The 16433-nt window shown below is 35.0% G+C and overlaps 2 protein-coding genes across 2 annotated transcripts in view; one reads left to right on the top strand and one right to left on the bottom strand.

Annotated features, from left to right (window-relative positions):
- Window positions 1-16433, top strand: part of LOC130442824 (protein slit) — a 601470-nt gene that overhangs the window by 2661 nt on the left and 582376 nt on the right. The window lies entirely within an intron of this gene.
- Window positions 1959-2708, bottom strand: LOC130442962 (uncharacterized). Its single transcript, XM_056777380.1, has one exon. It carries the CDS (start codon window positions 2706-2708, stop codon window positions 1959-1961), a length of 750 nt encoding a protein of 249 aa, XP_056633358.1.

Genomic DNA, 16433 nt, shown 5'->3' with positions numbered 1-16433 from the left:
ATCTAAGAAGTTCTGCTTTAGATTTTGATAATTATAAATCTTTTATTTAATCATATAATTCAGTTTGATTAAATGTGGAGTATTTTAGAGATAAATCATCAGAATCACTAGAAATACATTTGATACAAATCATTTTCATTGTCACCTTCTAATATTGGATAATGGAAGATTTTTCGAATGTAAATTTGGGTTGGCAACAGCTGGAAAATCGGTATATACAATATCTTTTTTTTGTATTATTTCCCACTGTCTTCTTAAGACAACAATAACAATCGTTTTTATGATTGCTACTATAACCAAATGTTATCTTTGGCTACCATTTTGATAAAGCGATTCCATATCTTTCTCAAAACATATGTTGTATCCACTTTTTATTGTTGGTGGTATTGCATTTTTTAAAGAATCTACGTTGAATCTTTGAAAATATAATCTCATCACAAACATAACAAAACCGATTAGAATATTAATCGCACTTCATACTCGACATTTTGATTAAATTTGTAACGATATATTGGGTGTTGAGTGAGTGAGGTATTCGCAAAACATTATTTACCTAAGTGAAAGAAATGTGACATGATAGAATATTTCTGCTGTATGAGGACTTTAAATTAGTAGTAACACAATCACTTTTAACATTGGTCATTAAAAGAATAAACTGTCAATCATGAATGTAAACAGATTCTCTGTAACTAATAATATCGGTGTTGAGCCTTATCTAGGGTTTTTACTGGTTATTTAAAGCCCCGTTGACGTACACAAATTTTCGTTGGTGGTTTGGGACCGCCCGACTGTCGCTTTTTATCGGAACATTCGAAATGGGAATGTAATTCAGAATTTGGGGAGATTTGGAGATTATTTCCAGCGGTATAACAATTTCATTCCCTTTTCATTTTGGAGCCACTATTAGAATTTGTATATGTTGTTCATTTAATTTTCTTAACCTGACAATTTACAAAAGTGTTGCTATTAGAGTTACCCCAAATAGACGAGGGCGGCAGTTCAAATATGATCGACACAAACGCTGTAGATGACGCGCCTGTAAGTTTTGCAGGCTGCGTCTTGATTAACCCTTATCCGGATAGTCTGCGCTAGTAACGGAAACGGATAGTTTGAGTCCGTTGGACTCAACGCGCTAAAATGCAGTATTTGATAAGAATTCACTTCAGATATTGTATGTCTATTGATTATGCATATGCTATATTAATAAAAGTCAATGGTAATGCAATGAAAAATTTAATAAGATAACACTTTATAATACTAGGTACAAAGAATTATACGCATGCACAAGAGAAAATTATAATGTTTCTGAACAACAAAAACAAGATATGAGAATGTTCGCTACAAATGATTTTCTTGCAACTAGTGCAAATTTGTTTCTGCATTCTACACTCCTTGATGTATTTGGTTGGTCTTGCGTTTCTGGCAAAAATCGCTTCATTGTTGCTTTCATTTCCTTTGTTAGTCCAAGACTTTTTCTTCTGCGTATTTGGGGTATTATTAGTTCTTTTGCTAGAGACACAAGAAATAGGCGTCTTTTCTCGTGCTTCTGAGAATTCCATTCAGAATGTAGGTTTATCCATATCACATAACCTGCTATCCCAACCACATCCAACATATTCATAAAAAATGCGAAAGGCCAACGGTTTGTGCGTCTTTTACACATGTATTCGTGAACCATCTGGTCTAATCTATCCACGCCGCCTTTTGTTTTGTTATATTCTAGAATGATTTGAGGTTTATTTTTCACATCAATGAGTTCTTTGGTGAAAAGCATTGTCGTCAACAAAATACCGCTTTTTTGAGGTTTTGGTACGTACGATACCAGTGTTGCTATCTTGCTAAACCCTAAAATCGAAGATTCTACTTCACGATCCTTATGTGGTTGAAATTCTTGGGGGAGGAATCTTTGTTTTTTTTTACTGTTCCTATCATGGTGAGTCCATGATGAGTCCAGATCTTCATGCCATCTTTATCCGGTTTCGACGGCATATATTGTTTGAACGGGCAGCGTTCAAAAATACGTTCCATATGTCGCGGATTGCGGCGAGCTTGTCATTTTCACGGCGTTTAAATCTGGTTTCTTTATTATCAAATCTTATAAAGCGTAAAAGAGTTTTGAATCTATTCAAGCCCATGGTTGCTCGGAAGAATGGCGGCCTATAAATAGAATTCCATAAAACATCATAACTTGTGTTGTTGCATTTCAAATGACCGACAGTGAACAACAGTCCAAAAAATGCATACATCTCTATCTTATCACAACATTTCCATTTTGCATCAGGGGATAAGACGCGAGTTGCTTCAGAATTTGTAAAATTGACTATTTTTTCTACGACTTCATTTGTCATATACAAATAAAAACAGTCAACTGGTTCTTCTAGAAGTTTACCTGGTGGAAGACGCACCTTATGTAATTGAGTCGTAATTATATTACAAGCCCTTGTGCGCCCAGTACGATCAGGCTCATGTGACCACTCCGTTCCGTCTTTGCCAGTAAAAACTAGTGATTGTATTTCATTAGTCACATTTTCAATTCCCTCATTGTCGTCATGTTGAATGTCAGGTACTTCGCTTGCTACAGATACAATATCGTCTTCTGATTCAGATTCCCACTCAGAATAATTGATGTCATAGGGTTCGTTATCGACATCAGACAAATTTTCAATAATTTCTTGAAGTTCTCTGTCAGACAGCCCTTTATTGCTCATTATCCAAAGATTTGTAAATATTCAACTACAATAATGATTAAAAATTTTATTTACCAGAACTGTGTTGAATATATGACTTACCAGGATATAATAATTGAAAAGAGAGTAATTCAGATAAACTCGCAAGAACAGCGGTGTAACATTCCAAGAAACTATCCGGAGTCTGCCGAGCTCATACTGCCCGATTGTGTCTGAAAAACAACTAATAATTTTTTTTATGCATACAAAAAGTTTTATTTTTATTTTATCATCAGGCATATGTACCGACCATGATTATGAACAAAGTCACGGAAGGAATTTAGGATGAGACAAATACTGCAGAACATATTTAAAAAAACTTTGCTCGGTGAGTCTATTGGACTCACCTCGACCGGACAATGGTTAAGTGTTAGCAGTGTCTTTTACTAGCCGTGTGGCATAGTTTTAACGCACGTTTCACGCGCGTGCTACACCATGAGTGAACGTCAAATATTAACCGCCGTTTTTTGGTCTTTTGAGCATTAAAAACAAGGAAATTCTTCGGCATTTACGAAATCAATTCAGTACCTGAATACGAGTAGGTATGCTGTATTTAAATGGACAAAGATGGCCGCGAAATCGTCGAGAATGAGCCGCAGGATCGTCGACCGTCAACCAGCATCACACCAGACAACATTCACCGCATAGAACTACTCATTTGGAAGACCGTGAATGAATCTAAATGTAAAGTCTATGTTCTACGATCAATAACTGCACGATGTATTCCCAAACTGTAGAAATTTGAGCAAAAATTTATACTGATCACTACAAATGAAACATGGGTACACTATTACACTCCCGAAAGCGAAGTGTCGTCTAAAGATTGGAGGAATAAAAAGAAAGGGGTGTCAGTCAAAGCGAAGACTACCAGGTCCGTGGGTTCAGTTTATGTGTACTGTATCCTACGACCGACAGGGAGTGCTGTACGGTGCCTTTCTTCGCACACAACGTTCAAGCTCGGTACAATATCAGAACTGGGGTGGAAAATACTAGAACATATCCTTATAGTCCAAACTTATCTTCCTGTGGCCATCTCAGATTTGAACCATTGAAAGAACCTCTTGGAGGTCAAACATTCAACACAGACGACGAGGTTTAGGAGTTTGTGTTCGCGTGTGAGTTGCTCAAGGAATTCTTCGATTCTACATCAAAAAGCTTCCGGAGAGGTGGCAAACACATGTGCTAGAGAGTTTGTCTCGATCATATTTGAACCGCTCTAGTACTTTAAAAGAATAGAACGACATAATATTGAGTTGCTGTTTAAAGGTATTTGCCCAGGAGTTTTTCAGTTGGAAGCAGTAAGACAGATGGATGTTATACTGATAATGCCTCGCACACCAATTTACTGCCTTATCTTTATGAGTGAAAATTTGTAAGACATGATGTTGTTTAATGGGCCAGATACTCCTGGACCGTCCTCGTATAATATTAATAAATATCGATGGTCAGTTTAATTGTCATTATTGAATATTTTCTTGTTATAGTTGAACAAATATTTAATTATATCATCGAATGTTGTTAACCCTAACTGGTAGATAATTTCGTTTAACGAAAATATATCTAAACTGTAACTATGAGAGGAATTTTACGATAAATACATAACTTTTAAGTTGAAAGTCAGTTATAGTCGAAATTTGACAACGTTCACCTGTTTATTCAGCATGATAACGTTGATCATATAGCTTCTATCTAATTTTTTGCATTCATAAAATGCCCCGTAGAGAAAAAAAGTTGATTTACAATATTTTTAACGAACACACTAGTATTTGAACACAACCAGAGGTGGATTTAGAAGAATGAAACATCTCTGGTTGGTCAATTTATAAATTGTATACACTCGAGTTGGTGAGCCGATATAAATAGAGACAATATTGGACTAGCTTCTAATGGTTCATCTAGAGGTCTGAGGTCTATTGTACTACCTTTATTTTCTACAATTTGGAAACTTAGATCTAAGCACCCCATATTTTTCCTTTGTATAGCTTAAGTTCAATCATTTCTAACCGAGAATGACGAATGTTGTCTCCCAGCATTTGACGTAGCAGATCAGATGTTCTATTGTTTCTTCCTCAGTTGCATCGGTTGTTCGTATCGATTTCCGGAGTCTTATGGCAACACTTCAATATCCTGTGATAATCCTAACGATAGTGTATACTTTTTTTCCAAGTAATCTCCTTTTAGTTCCATACACGTTTCCCAGCGATGTTCAATAAGTTCGATACCTTTTTTATAATAAGAATCGTCAAGCTTCTAAAATAGCCATTAACTGCCGACATCACCAATTCATTATTGAAAAATATTTGACCATCGAGCCATTTTTTCAAGTCTGGGAACAGAAATTGATCCGAGAAGGTTGATTCTAGCGAGTCGAGTGCAAGGGGTAGCAATTTTAACTTTAATCCATTGATACTGGCCATTGCAATAACGAATGTGTGAACTGGTGCATTGTCTTGATCAAACAACACTTTCTTCTTAGCCAAGTGTGGCCGTTTTTACTTGATTTCTCTGCTCAAATGTTGCAATAAGTTTGCATAATATTTGCCGTTCATAGTTTTTCCTTTTTCAGGATGGTCAATGCATATCCCAGAAAACCGACGCCATGACCTTTCCTGCAGATAGAACGGTCTTTACCTGGAAAAAAACAGCGTCGTGAAGATGTTTCCATCCAGAAATAAAGGTGAATTTTTGCGCCGTTTTATAACCATGGACGAAACGTTGGTCCATCACTTCACACCCGAAACAAAAGAACAATCAAAACAATGGACTGAAAAGGGAGAACCAGCTCCGAAGAAGACCGTTCCATCTGCAGGCAAGGCCATGGCTTCGTTTTTTGGGATGCGCATGGGATAATTTTCATTGAATATCTTTAAAAAGGAAAAAATATTAACGGCGATTATTATGCGAACTTACTGCAACGTTTGAGCGAATAAATCAAGTGAAAACCGCCGCATTTGGATAAGAAGAAAGTATTATTTCATCTAGACAAGTACCAGCTCACCCAGTTGCTATTGCAATTGCCAACATTAATAAAATACATTTTTAATCGCTGCCAGAGGCAAACTATTTGCCATATTTAATCCTCGCGGATTATTTTTTGTTTCCAGACTTGAAGGCATGACCTTTCCTGCAGATAGAACGGTCTTTACCTTCTTTGGCGCCGGTTCTCCATTTTCACTCCATTGTTTTTATCGTTCTTTTGTTTAGGGTGGACAGCTATCTCATGTCCAAATTTTCTACCAGTTCGCGCACTGCACAGTCCACCATCGAAAACGTTCACTTTTGGTGGCTGCCAAACAAATACTAAATAACGTGGCGTTTTCAAAATTGAAACATTTGCTGTATAGATTGTGTACTTTCTAATACAGTTGTATTTTATATATAAATTTTGAAAATAAATTCATAAATATTCTATCTATGACTACCAAACAAATTTATTATTTACACGTGTATTGTACATGTATTAAAACTTGAAATAAATTGGATTCTTACCATTAGCAACCCATAAACTTATACCTACATATATTATTTACACTGTATTGAAACTCGAAAATAAATTGGATTCTTACTATTATCATCCCATAAACTTTTAAAATTCGGCGCATTTTCAGATCCTTAGCATCTCCATTATCCCTAGTAACGGAGAAGAGAGCACATAGCTCGGAGGCAGTAGGATCAGAGCCCCACTAAAAAGAGGGTGTCCTAAAATTTCTACACTTACTGTCTACTATATTCTTTTGAGAATCGCCTTGGGGTATACTTACAACAGTCATCGGAGAGACGCGATCGACTACATGCACAAACGTAGTAAAAATTTTTTTCTTTGGGAAAAACTACGTGAATATTTCTAGGTGAAGGTTTTATTAAGTAATAGTATTTATTAGTATTCAAACACTATTATATCTAATGTCCGAAAGTTAATATAAAAAAATGAATATAAAGTGAGACAGATCGTGGAAAAGTTATTCTGGAGTCTAGAAATAATTTAATTGTCTTTAGAGACTCGATTTTGTATTAAGTATTATTATAAAATTAGTTCTTTGTATTCTATCACCAAACTTTCATCTTCAACAATTTTACTTGTTTTGCTTGGGATGTAGAGTTTAATGTAGAACGTTGGAGTATCCATTATTAAAATCAAATATTTAAAACTAGAAGACTTTTACATATATTCATACATACTTGGTTTCTTTGACGGCGCCTATCTAAGTTGCATTCTTTATATTGGAAACATATGTCCAATAAAAGTACGAGGATGGTCCCAGAACTACTTGGCCTGACCTAGAGGCGGGAGCTGCTTGAAAAATACCACTTTAGTAGAAAGTATACAATCGATACAGCATATGCTTTAAGTTTGAAGATACCATGTTTTTCAGTATTTGTTTGGCAGCCATCAATGAAAGGCATTAGCCTTACCAATATAAAAACTGAACTAGATTCTAGTATAGGCGAGACCGCTCCTTCGTTATCAACAGTAAAATATTGGATAGCAGAGTTTAAACGTGGTCGTACGATCTGCGAATGCCAACATCGTAGTGGTAGACCAAATGAGGTGATGACTCCACAAATGTTGAAAAAAATCTACAAAGAGGTACTGGATGATCGTCGAACAAAAGTGCTAGTGCTAATAGACATAGTGGGTATTCCAAACAGTGCTGTACATCGCATATTACCTGAAAATTGGGACATAAGAAAGCTGTGTGCAAGATGAGTACCGCGTTTGATCAACATGGAAAAAAACAGCGTCGTGAAGATGTTTCCATCCAGAAATAAAGGCGAACTTTTGCGCCGTTTTATAACCATGGATGAAACGTTGGTCCATCACTTCACACCCAAAACAAAAGAACCATCAAAACAATGGACTGAAAAGGGAGAACCAGCTCCAAAGAAGGTAAAGACCGTTCCATCTGCAGGCAAGGTCATGGCGTCCGTTTTTTGGAATGCGCATGGGATAATTTTTATTAAATATCTTTAAAAAGGAAAAACTATTAACGGCGAATATTATACAAACTTACTGCAACGTTTGAGTGAATAAATCAAGTAAAAATCGCCGCATTTGGATAAGAACAAAGTATTATTTCATCAAGACAATGTACCAGCTCACCCAGTCGTTATTGCAATTGCCAACATTAACAAATTAAAGTTTTAATCGCTTCCAGAGACAAACTATTTGCCAGATTTAATCCTCGCGGATTATTTTTTGTTTCCAGACTTGAAAACATGTTTCGGTGGCTAAAGATATGATGTCGGCAGTTAATGGTTTGACGATTCTTATTATAAAAAGGGTATGGAGCTAAAGGGATATTAGGTTGAAAAGTAAATATATTTTTGTGATGTACCAGGTACTTCCAGGACCATCCTCGTACTTAACAAACTTGACAAACAGCAGACTCTCTTGAACTTATTTACTACGATTATTATTACAGCAATTCAAGTATAACACAAGTTATTGAGCATAAATTTGAAGTAAAATGCCAAAAATAATTGATAATTACTTAATTTTGAACAAGTACTATCCAGTAACTTTCTCAGTCTTGGAATTTAAACATATGGATAATCAAGTAATTTCTTAACTTATTTAAGAATTGTTGAAAACTAAACCAGTTGAAGTAAAGTTGAATACTGAACTTAAATGTCTTTTTACAAGATGTAATCTTTTCAAAACTAAAGCTGGATTTGAACGCCAACGAGTGCGCCAACGCGAATGCGTGCATATAAGTTTATAAATTGATCATAACACGAACTATATATCTTACCATAAGTTAACCATACTTCAAGTTTCTCTTGAAGAAATTATAAACATTATGCTATAATAATTGAAATAAATTATCTAAGTAAAATTTATTTCCAAAAAAATTGACGAAAAACACGTAAAATTTCCCATAATTTCAGATATAATATGAAACATTAGAATATTTTATTTTTCAGCGTAGTCTCATTTGAGCTTAGTCAAATAGGTATTTTGTATTTGGAAGGATTTCATTGTTGCAGTTCAAGATTTTTCCCCAGCGATTTATTAGGGTTCTAAAACTAGAAACAGTCACTCGATACCAAGTAGAGATAATAAGAGGGACTAGCGAGTAGATCATAATTTGATTAATGTATTCTCGAGATAGAAACTCCACGTGTTATTCTGCTTTAAAAGAACTTCATTCTTGGTTAAAATGTGGTCGTTTGTTTTTGAAATCATCATTAAATAGACTCAATAAGTTGCTACAATTAATTGTTTTAGCTTTTTCAAATTCAGTCAATGGGAATTGTATAATGCTCTTCTTAGGAATAGTTGATTTGGTCTTCTCTAGAGCCTATTCAGTCTGAGGAACCTAATGTTTTACTACTGTTTATTGTATGACTTGTTGTGGTGAATCCATGGTTACAAAAAGTTGTTTATATTACAGTTGGAGGATACCAAACACTTCTTCATGGTCACACGTTTGTGGTCGGAAAATCAACACTTATTTTTTCATATCCATGTGAACATTCCAAACTCACACAATCACTGTGTTATGTTAGATGCCTTACGAAAGGTATATTTTTTCAATTATTTCGAGTCTAGACTCGCTTTGTTTCATTTTCATCTAACCATCAATCTCAATAGATGTGAAACAACTTGTACATATTTTGTCACAAATAATACATGCTTTTTGACAGGAACTATATTGCTCTTTCAGTTAAGAGACAGGGAATCTGAAAAGTAGATGAGATATTGATTCGTTTCACATTTTTTTACTCAAATCCCTTTCCAATTCTGAGCTCTATTTGCCCTATATTTTTCTAATATTTTTGAAAGATTCCAATCTAATATTGTATGCATATAGAAGCATTATACATATTAAATAACATTCTCTTTTCAAGAAAACTCCATCGGAGTCTCTATTTGGAAGAAAAATATTGAAATTATCCTTGAAAGTTCTCTATATATATCCTCGATATTGTCAACAAAGACCTTTTATCGTAACGCGTTTTTCCATAAAAAAATCGACTTAACAAATATGCCGTTTGTGAATAAAACTCAAATAAAACATTGAAAAGCGATAGACTGAGTTAAAAAATAAAGAAAAAGAGAAAACTGAATGTCGATAGAAGGAAAATATCCTGAGCCATTTAAATATGAATTTTTTGTGCATTAGCATTACCAAGGGTAACGGAAAGGGACTACAAGTGATAGGAAATTATTACAAATAGATGATAATAAAGTGATACGAGGTAGCAATAAAATAAGTTTCAACTCCTTCCAGTATTTCAGTATTTCTTACCATAGATGTCTACCGAAATTGTGAAAATGGAAAAATTGGAGTATCGAGTCATCATCAAGTATCATCAAATTTAAAAGGGTTAAGATGTAAGCAGATTTGCTTAATATCCTTGGTGATCAATTTCCTTCGTATGCGACCATAAAACATTGGACTGCAAACTTCAAAAGAGGTAAATTTTCCATTGAAGATGATGACCGATCGGTCATCATGATGACATGATGGACATGATTTTATCAGATCGTCGAATTGGTCTAAAACGTATATCTGAAGCACTGAATATTTCATAAGAACGCGTTCATCATATTGTTTGAATGTTGACCAAAAGCGTGCAAGGATAGAAGCATCCCGTTCCATCTGTACTCGATTTGAAAACCGAATTGTTACTATGGATGAGACTTGGGTACATTTCTACGATCCAGAAACAAAGCAACAATCGATGGAATGGTGACACTCTGGTTCTCCAAAAAGTTTCGTGTTCAAAAATCTGCTACAAAAGTTCTTGCTTCAGTTTTTTGGGATTGCCATGGAGTAATCATGATTGATTTTTTGGATATGAGTAGAACAATAACTGGAGATTACTATTTGACATTACTGACCACTATACGGGAAAAAATTAAAGAGATAAGACACCGAACGGTATCCAAAGGTGTTTTCTTTTTGCTCACAAATCTCATGTTGCCATGCAAAAAATTCGTGATTTAGGGTTTGAATTACTAGAACACCCCCCTTATTCACCAGATTTGGTTCCGTGTGACTACCATCTCTTTCCTCAGCTTAAAATAAGTTCAAAAGGTCGTAAATTTTTCTTCTAACGAGGAGGTAATAAAAGCTGTGAAGGTCTGGTTTCCAGAGCCAGAAGAAATATTTTTTTTTGAAAGATTTAGAGACGTTGCAGGTTCCCTGTAATAAATGTATCTAATTAAGAGGAGAATATATAGAGTAATAAAATATTTTGACATTGAAATTTTGTTTGGTTCTATAGTAGGCTAAGAATTTTACAAAATATCCTCGTAAGTTTCATTACGTGCGGATAGGGGAATTCCTCTCGGGCTTTGAGGTGTCTATCGGTAAGAAGGGTTTCTTTGGCAGCGGAGTTGCTGGATACGATGATACGAATCACATAGCGGGCTTGGAGGTCATTTAGAAGGCTTGGGATGGGGGTTATGTCTGTACTGACACAAACGGTTGTGAATCTACACTTGTATGGCTGTACTACTATATTCGATTATGGGGTGGATGTTTTGTAAGTATGAAGTAAGGTGATGGGGTGTGTTCGTCCAAATTCTCCTCCGAACGCCTTGATGAGACAGACTCGACTCCGTACTCTCTTTAGAGTATCATTCAGATACCCAACTGAGACTATAAGTGAATTTCACTCTCAGATAGACGATTTCTATGTGGATGTCGAGCCTCTCTCCCCAAAGTGGAAGCTTTGTAGTTGAAGGTTTTTGCCCATGGTATTCGGATGGCTTGAGTCTTTTGGGAATTGAGAATCACCATCCATTTCCTGCATCAATCCGAAAATTAATTCAAAAGACTTTAGAATTCAATGTTGAGAGAATGCATGTCTTGAGCGGAAGATATGAGTGCGGCATACAATTGGACATTTACTGGGGTAATGGGGGGTATCATACGTATAGATGAGGTATAGAATGGAGCCTTATGAAATGCCGGTGAGGGGCGTGATAAGCAATAACCGACGTTGACGGAGCGGTTGGTGAGATATGAATATATCAATTTTATTGTGTGATATTGTGGCATATTGTTGGATATAATGAAATGTCGAATCTATCTGTCTTTAATAGTCGAAGTCACGGATAAATTAATCCGCCCTCGTGTAACTTACCTAAAAAGATTTTCATTACCGTCACCCGGAAGTGTGATATTCTCACTATTACAACAATATAAATAAAATATTTCAAAGGACATCGCTATTTGCGCTATAATTGCATGTATAGTACATATATACAACAATAAAAATAGTATTATAAATTACTCTATTGAAATGTCGCTCGTTTGGTATGTGTAGTTGAAGTTACAAACAGTTTACCGGCTGAAAACCGTAAAATTCGAATGATTACCGTTATTATCTCTTTTTGGAATTTATATCGTTAAAAATATTTGTTTGATAGTTGTTAGGTACCTTGCATATAATTGTGTATATTTCCAAAAATGAACACATTTTTTGATGTTTCTTTTTTTATATATATATTTTCTTAAATCATAGTTAAAAATCAAAATCTCTACTTTACATTTTTTTCTTCTTTTTTATTTGTTTTTGAGTAAACCCGCAATCCCGTGACACAATTTCAATTTTGATTTATAAGCACTTAATCACCTCAAATCCTCTCCAAACTTAACCCTCTGTAGGATAAGATATCCAATTTTAAAAATAAGCAGTCGATAGAAATAAAACTACACGCGTTTTTCAGCGTATTCTCTTTTCTGTTCAAACAGGGCAATGTCCTGTCTGATCCTGCATGATAACCACTGAAGTTGTGCTGAACCTGTGTTCCGTTTTGACCTCGATAAATTGATGATTTTTTGGATTTTATACGTACATACAGATGCTCTAATATGTACGTTAATCTTCCCAAGACAATGAATCAGACACTTTAGACTTATCATGAGTCAAAACAATAATTTTTTGTCTGCTACTACGAAGTACGCTTGTAAAGTAAAGCAGTTCTACAAATATTTCCAACTTACTGATATGTTTTGAGGTCTTTGCTTCACTTAGATGCTCTCCATTAGGTGATTTAGTCTTTTCCTATAAAATGATCGGCGTTTTCTTCACAATCAGGGTCAGAGTCCTCTAGACAGGTATTGGAATCTTCGTCCCGTTTATCATTATCCGTATTAGTTCAGTCTACTTTATTGTTGTCAATATCTGATTCCAACATCAACGCGTTTGTATTTGGCAGGTTGATTTTAGTTGTAAGCGCCACAAATTTGACTATTGGTAGTTTATGGAGAATACGCTGGTTATTATTTTCGAAGCTCTGATATTATAATTGATTATTTAGAAGGACTAACAGGCACTGTATTGACACATCAGTTTCTATTTCAAACACAAGATAAATCTACGTCCTGTCTGATCCTGTATGATTTTCACTGAAGGAACAAGTTGCGCTGGACCTGTTGGTCGTTTTGTTCTCGATAGATCGATGGTTTTTCATCTTCGAAGGCTGACTATGCTTGAATAAAGTTGAGGTAACTTCAAGCTTTATGAAGAAGCCATGAGTTAGTTTCAGGTTTGGATTATACGTACATACAGTATAATCTCTACTCTACTCTACTCTAATATGTACGTTAATCTTCCAAAGACAATGAATCAGACACTTTAGACTTATCATGAGTCAAAACAATAATTTTTTGTCTGCTACTACGAAGTACGCTTGTAAAGTAAAGCAGTTCTACAAATATTTCCAACTTACTGATATGTTTTGAGGTCATTGCTTCACTTAGATGCTCTCCATTAAGTGATTTAGTCTTTTCCTATAAAATGATTGGTGTTTTCTTCACAATCAGGGTCAGAGTCCTCTAAAGAGGTGTCGGAATCTTCGTCCCGTTTATCATTATCCGTATTAGTTTAGTCTACTTCATTGTTGTCAATATCTGATTCCAACACGTTTGTATTTGGCAGGTTGATTTTAGTTGTAAGCGCCACAAATTTGACTATTGGTAGTTTATGGAGAATACGCTGGTTATTATTTTCGAAGCTCTGATATTATAATTGATTATTTAGAAGGACTAACAGGCACTGTATTGACACATCAGTTTCTATTTCAAACACAAGATAAATATACCATCTCTTTTCTTATCTTTTCAAGATTATACAAAACAAACGGGCGATTTTAGTATTGAAGCGATATCGTTCCTATAAGTTCGAAAACGAAATCCTCAGATGAAAATATACTCGTCAATTGACATCTTTAAGTGAATTATTTTAGTGAAATGATAGATTTTCTTTATTTGGATGAGTAAACTCTTTAACATTTGTAATTTGTTGGTATTATTAAGAAAATATTTCCAAAGCTTCTTTGTTTTTCTGTTATATCAAAGGTATTTCGGTGTTTGACCATTTCTAAATATTTCAGTCGATTCGTCTGTGACAGTCGCTACTTTAAAATGTTCGACATTATCAAACAACTTCGCCGGGAAACTTTTACTATTTCCATTTCCCTCGGCAACCTATTTAGTAATAACTTTCACATGGGCGCATCTTTTTCTCATTCAGTGCATCGTCGTCAAATAAACCCCCGTTTTCCGGATCCATTTTGAGGCGCTTGGGACGGTTCCCCAGGGAGTTCGTAAGAAGCCAACTCGCCTTACTCCAAGGTATATTGAAATCGATTGGGTGTTCAATACATTGCTGTTTTATGTTTATATAATTTCTTTTAAGGTCCTTCTGGCGTACACAATAAGGAGAAGAGGAGCCTTCGGGGGTGAATTTCGAAATTTGTTTGCTTTCAGAGTTTCATTGCGTTACAGTAGAGAGGAGGGTTATAGAATGAAAGCATATGGAATGATTGTATTTTGAGTAAGACGTTCTTATTGAATTATGTATACACATACGACAAGGGTCTGTCGTTTTTATTGACGGTTTCCATTCAAACTATTGTTAAATTGACACAATAAATCATCATACAATAATTCTATTAAAAATTCATCTACTTATATAACATAAAATTGAATCATATATTAAGAAGAATTGCCAATAATAGATCTTATTAAATTGAGGATCATTACATTGAAATGAGGATTTCGAAGGTTTTTATAGATTTGGGTGATTTCTTCTCAGTTCGTTTTGTATAATCTTGAACAGATTGTAATATTTAATTCCTATTCAACAAGGAAATCTAATATTTGTTGGAGGTTTTGGAGGCATCGGTATACCCGAGCAAGTTCTAGAAAAGACGTTTTTGCCACAAGGATCTAGAGTTTGTAGTTCGTCTATTCCAGAATCCGCTTTCGACCTTCCTGACCATAGACGCGTTTGTATGTCTTTCTACAACAATGTGTAATATAGTGAAATCTAAGATAACTTCAAATGCTACTTTGTCATGATACCTGCGAAGCAAATACACAAGTTTTTTCTACTAGGCGATTGCTCCATATTATAAGAGTTACAATCAAGGAGTATTTTAAGCGCAACATTTCCACGGCTACTGTGACACTCTTGGCGATGTAACAAAGTCCACTTTGTATATTTTGAAATGCCACGAGCCTAGAGGAGTTAGACCTGATAAAACTACAGACTTGAACGCGCATTTGGTGATGACAGTCGTTCTCTCTACCCACTGTATTTAAAAGAGGACGCATATTGCTTGGCGATGTGTGCTGGTAGGCCCTGTTCTTCAGTGGCAGTTGAAAACATTGGAAAAGTGAGATCATCGAATAAGATCCAAGATACAGGCAACTCTTTGTATATTCGCAACAGTAAATATGATTTTACACGATCATTATAATATGGAAAAAATCTTGGTCAAAACTCAATAATAAGATAATAACAAAACTTGAACTGTTTTAAAAAAATGTTCAGTCTTTTTATTTTGAAATTTTAGAGTAGTACTTTTAATAATTTTGTCTTAATGAAGCCTTATTTCGTCCTCCAGTTCATTTCTTGTTTACATTGAAGTTGAATTGAATCGACTGAAACATCCCTTTCCATTTATTGGAGTAAATATTATAGAGATAACTATATTAATTCAAAACTAATAAGTTTTGAGTCGTATCTTACGAAGGTTGCTACTTAAATTTTGAAATAGATAATTACAAACAAATAGTTTTAATTGGATATGGCTTTAATGTTTTTTCAAAATATTTTCCATCAAGATCTATACACTTTTTTCCTCCAAAACATATGATTTGAACGCATCAATCGCTTCTTCAGGTGTAGAAAAACGTTGACCTCGGCAGTTGGGTGCCAAACAAAGACTGTACGGTGGATGACCCATCAATTCGATGTTTTTACTTTCCAAAAACGTTTTGATTTGATCTGATATGTGAGATTATCGCGGTGGAGAATGATTCGTCTTCTGCGATTGGAGATAGATAATTGAAAACAAATATTTTTAATAGCATATGGCTTTAATGTTTTCTCAAAATATTCTCCATCAAGATCTATACACTTTTTTCCTCAAAAACATGTGATTTGAATGCATCAATCGTTCTTCAGGTGTAGAAAAACGTTGACCTCGGCAGTTGGGTGCCAAACAAAGACTGGACGGTGGATGACCCATCAATTCGATGTTTCACTTTCTTCTTCTGCGATTGGTTTTCCTGGATTTTTTCTTCTTGCAATCAAATACTGGTCTACAGTTCAGAACTGACCGTTCTACTTTGCTCTAATTAAACGGTGGCGTTAGGTGCCCAGTTATTTCGAAAAAACAAGTTACAAATTGCTTCGAAGTTGGCTCGTCTTGAAAGACTCATATAGTCGATTGTTGTT

Source organism: Diorhabda sublineata, chromosome 4 (assembly GCF_026230105.1).
Source record: "Diorhabda sublineata isolate icDioSubl1.1 chromosome 4, icDioSubl1.1, whole genome shotgun sequence".
In the NCBI taxonomy this organism is placed as follows: Eukaryota; Metazoa; Arthropoda; class Insecta; order Coleoptera; family Chrysomelidae; genus Diorhabda; species Diorhabda sublineata.
This window is presented reverse-complemented; position numbering and strand designations above follow the sequence as displayed.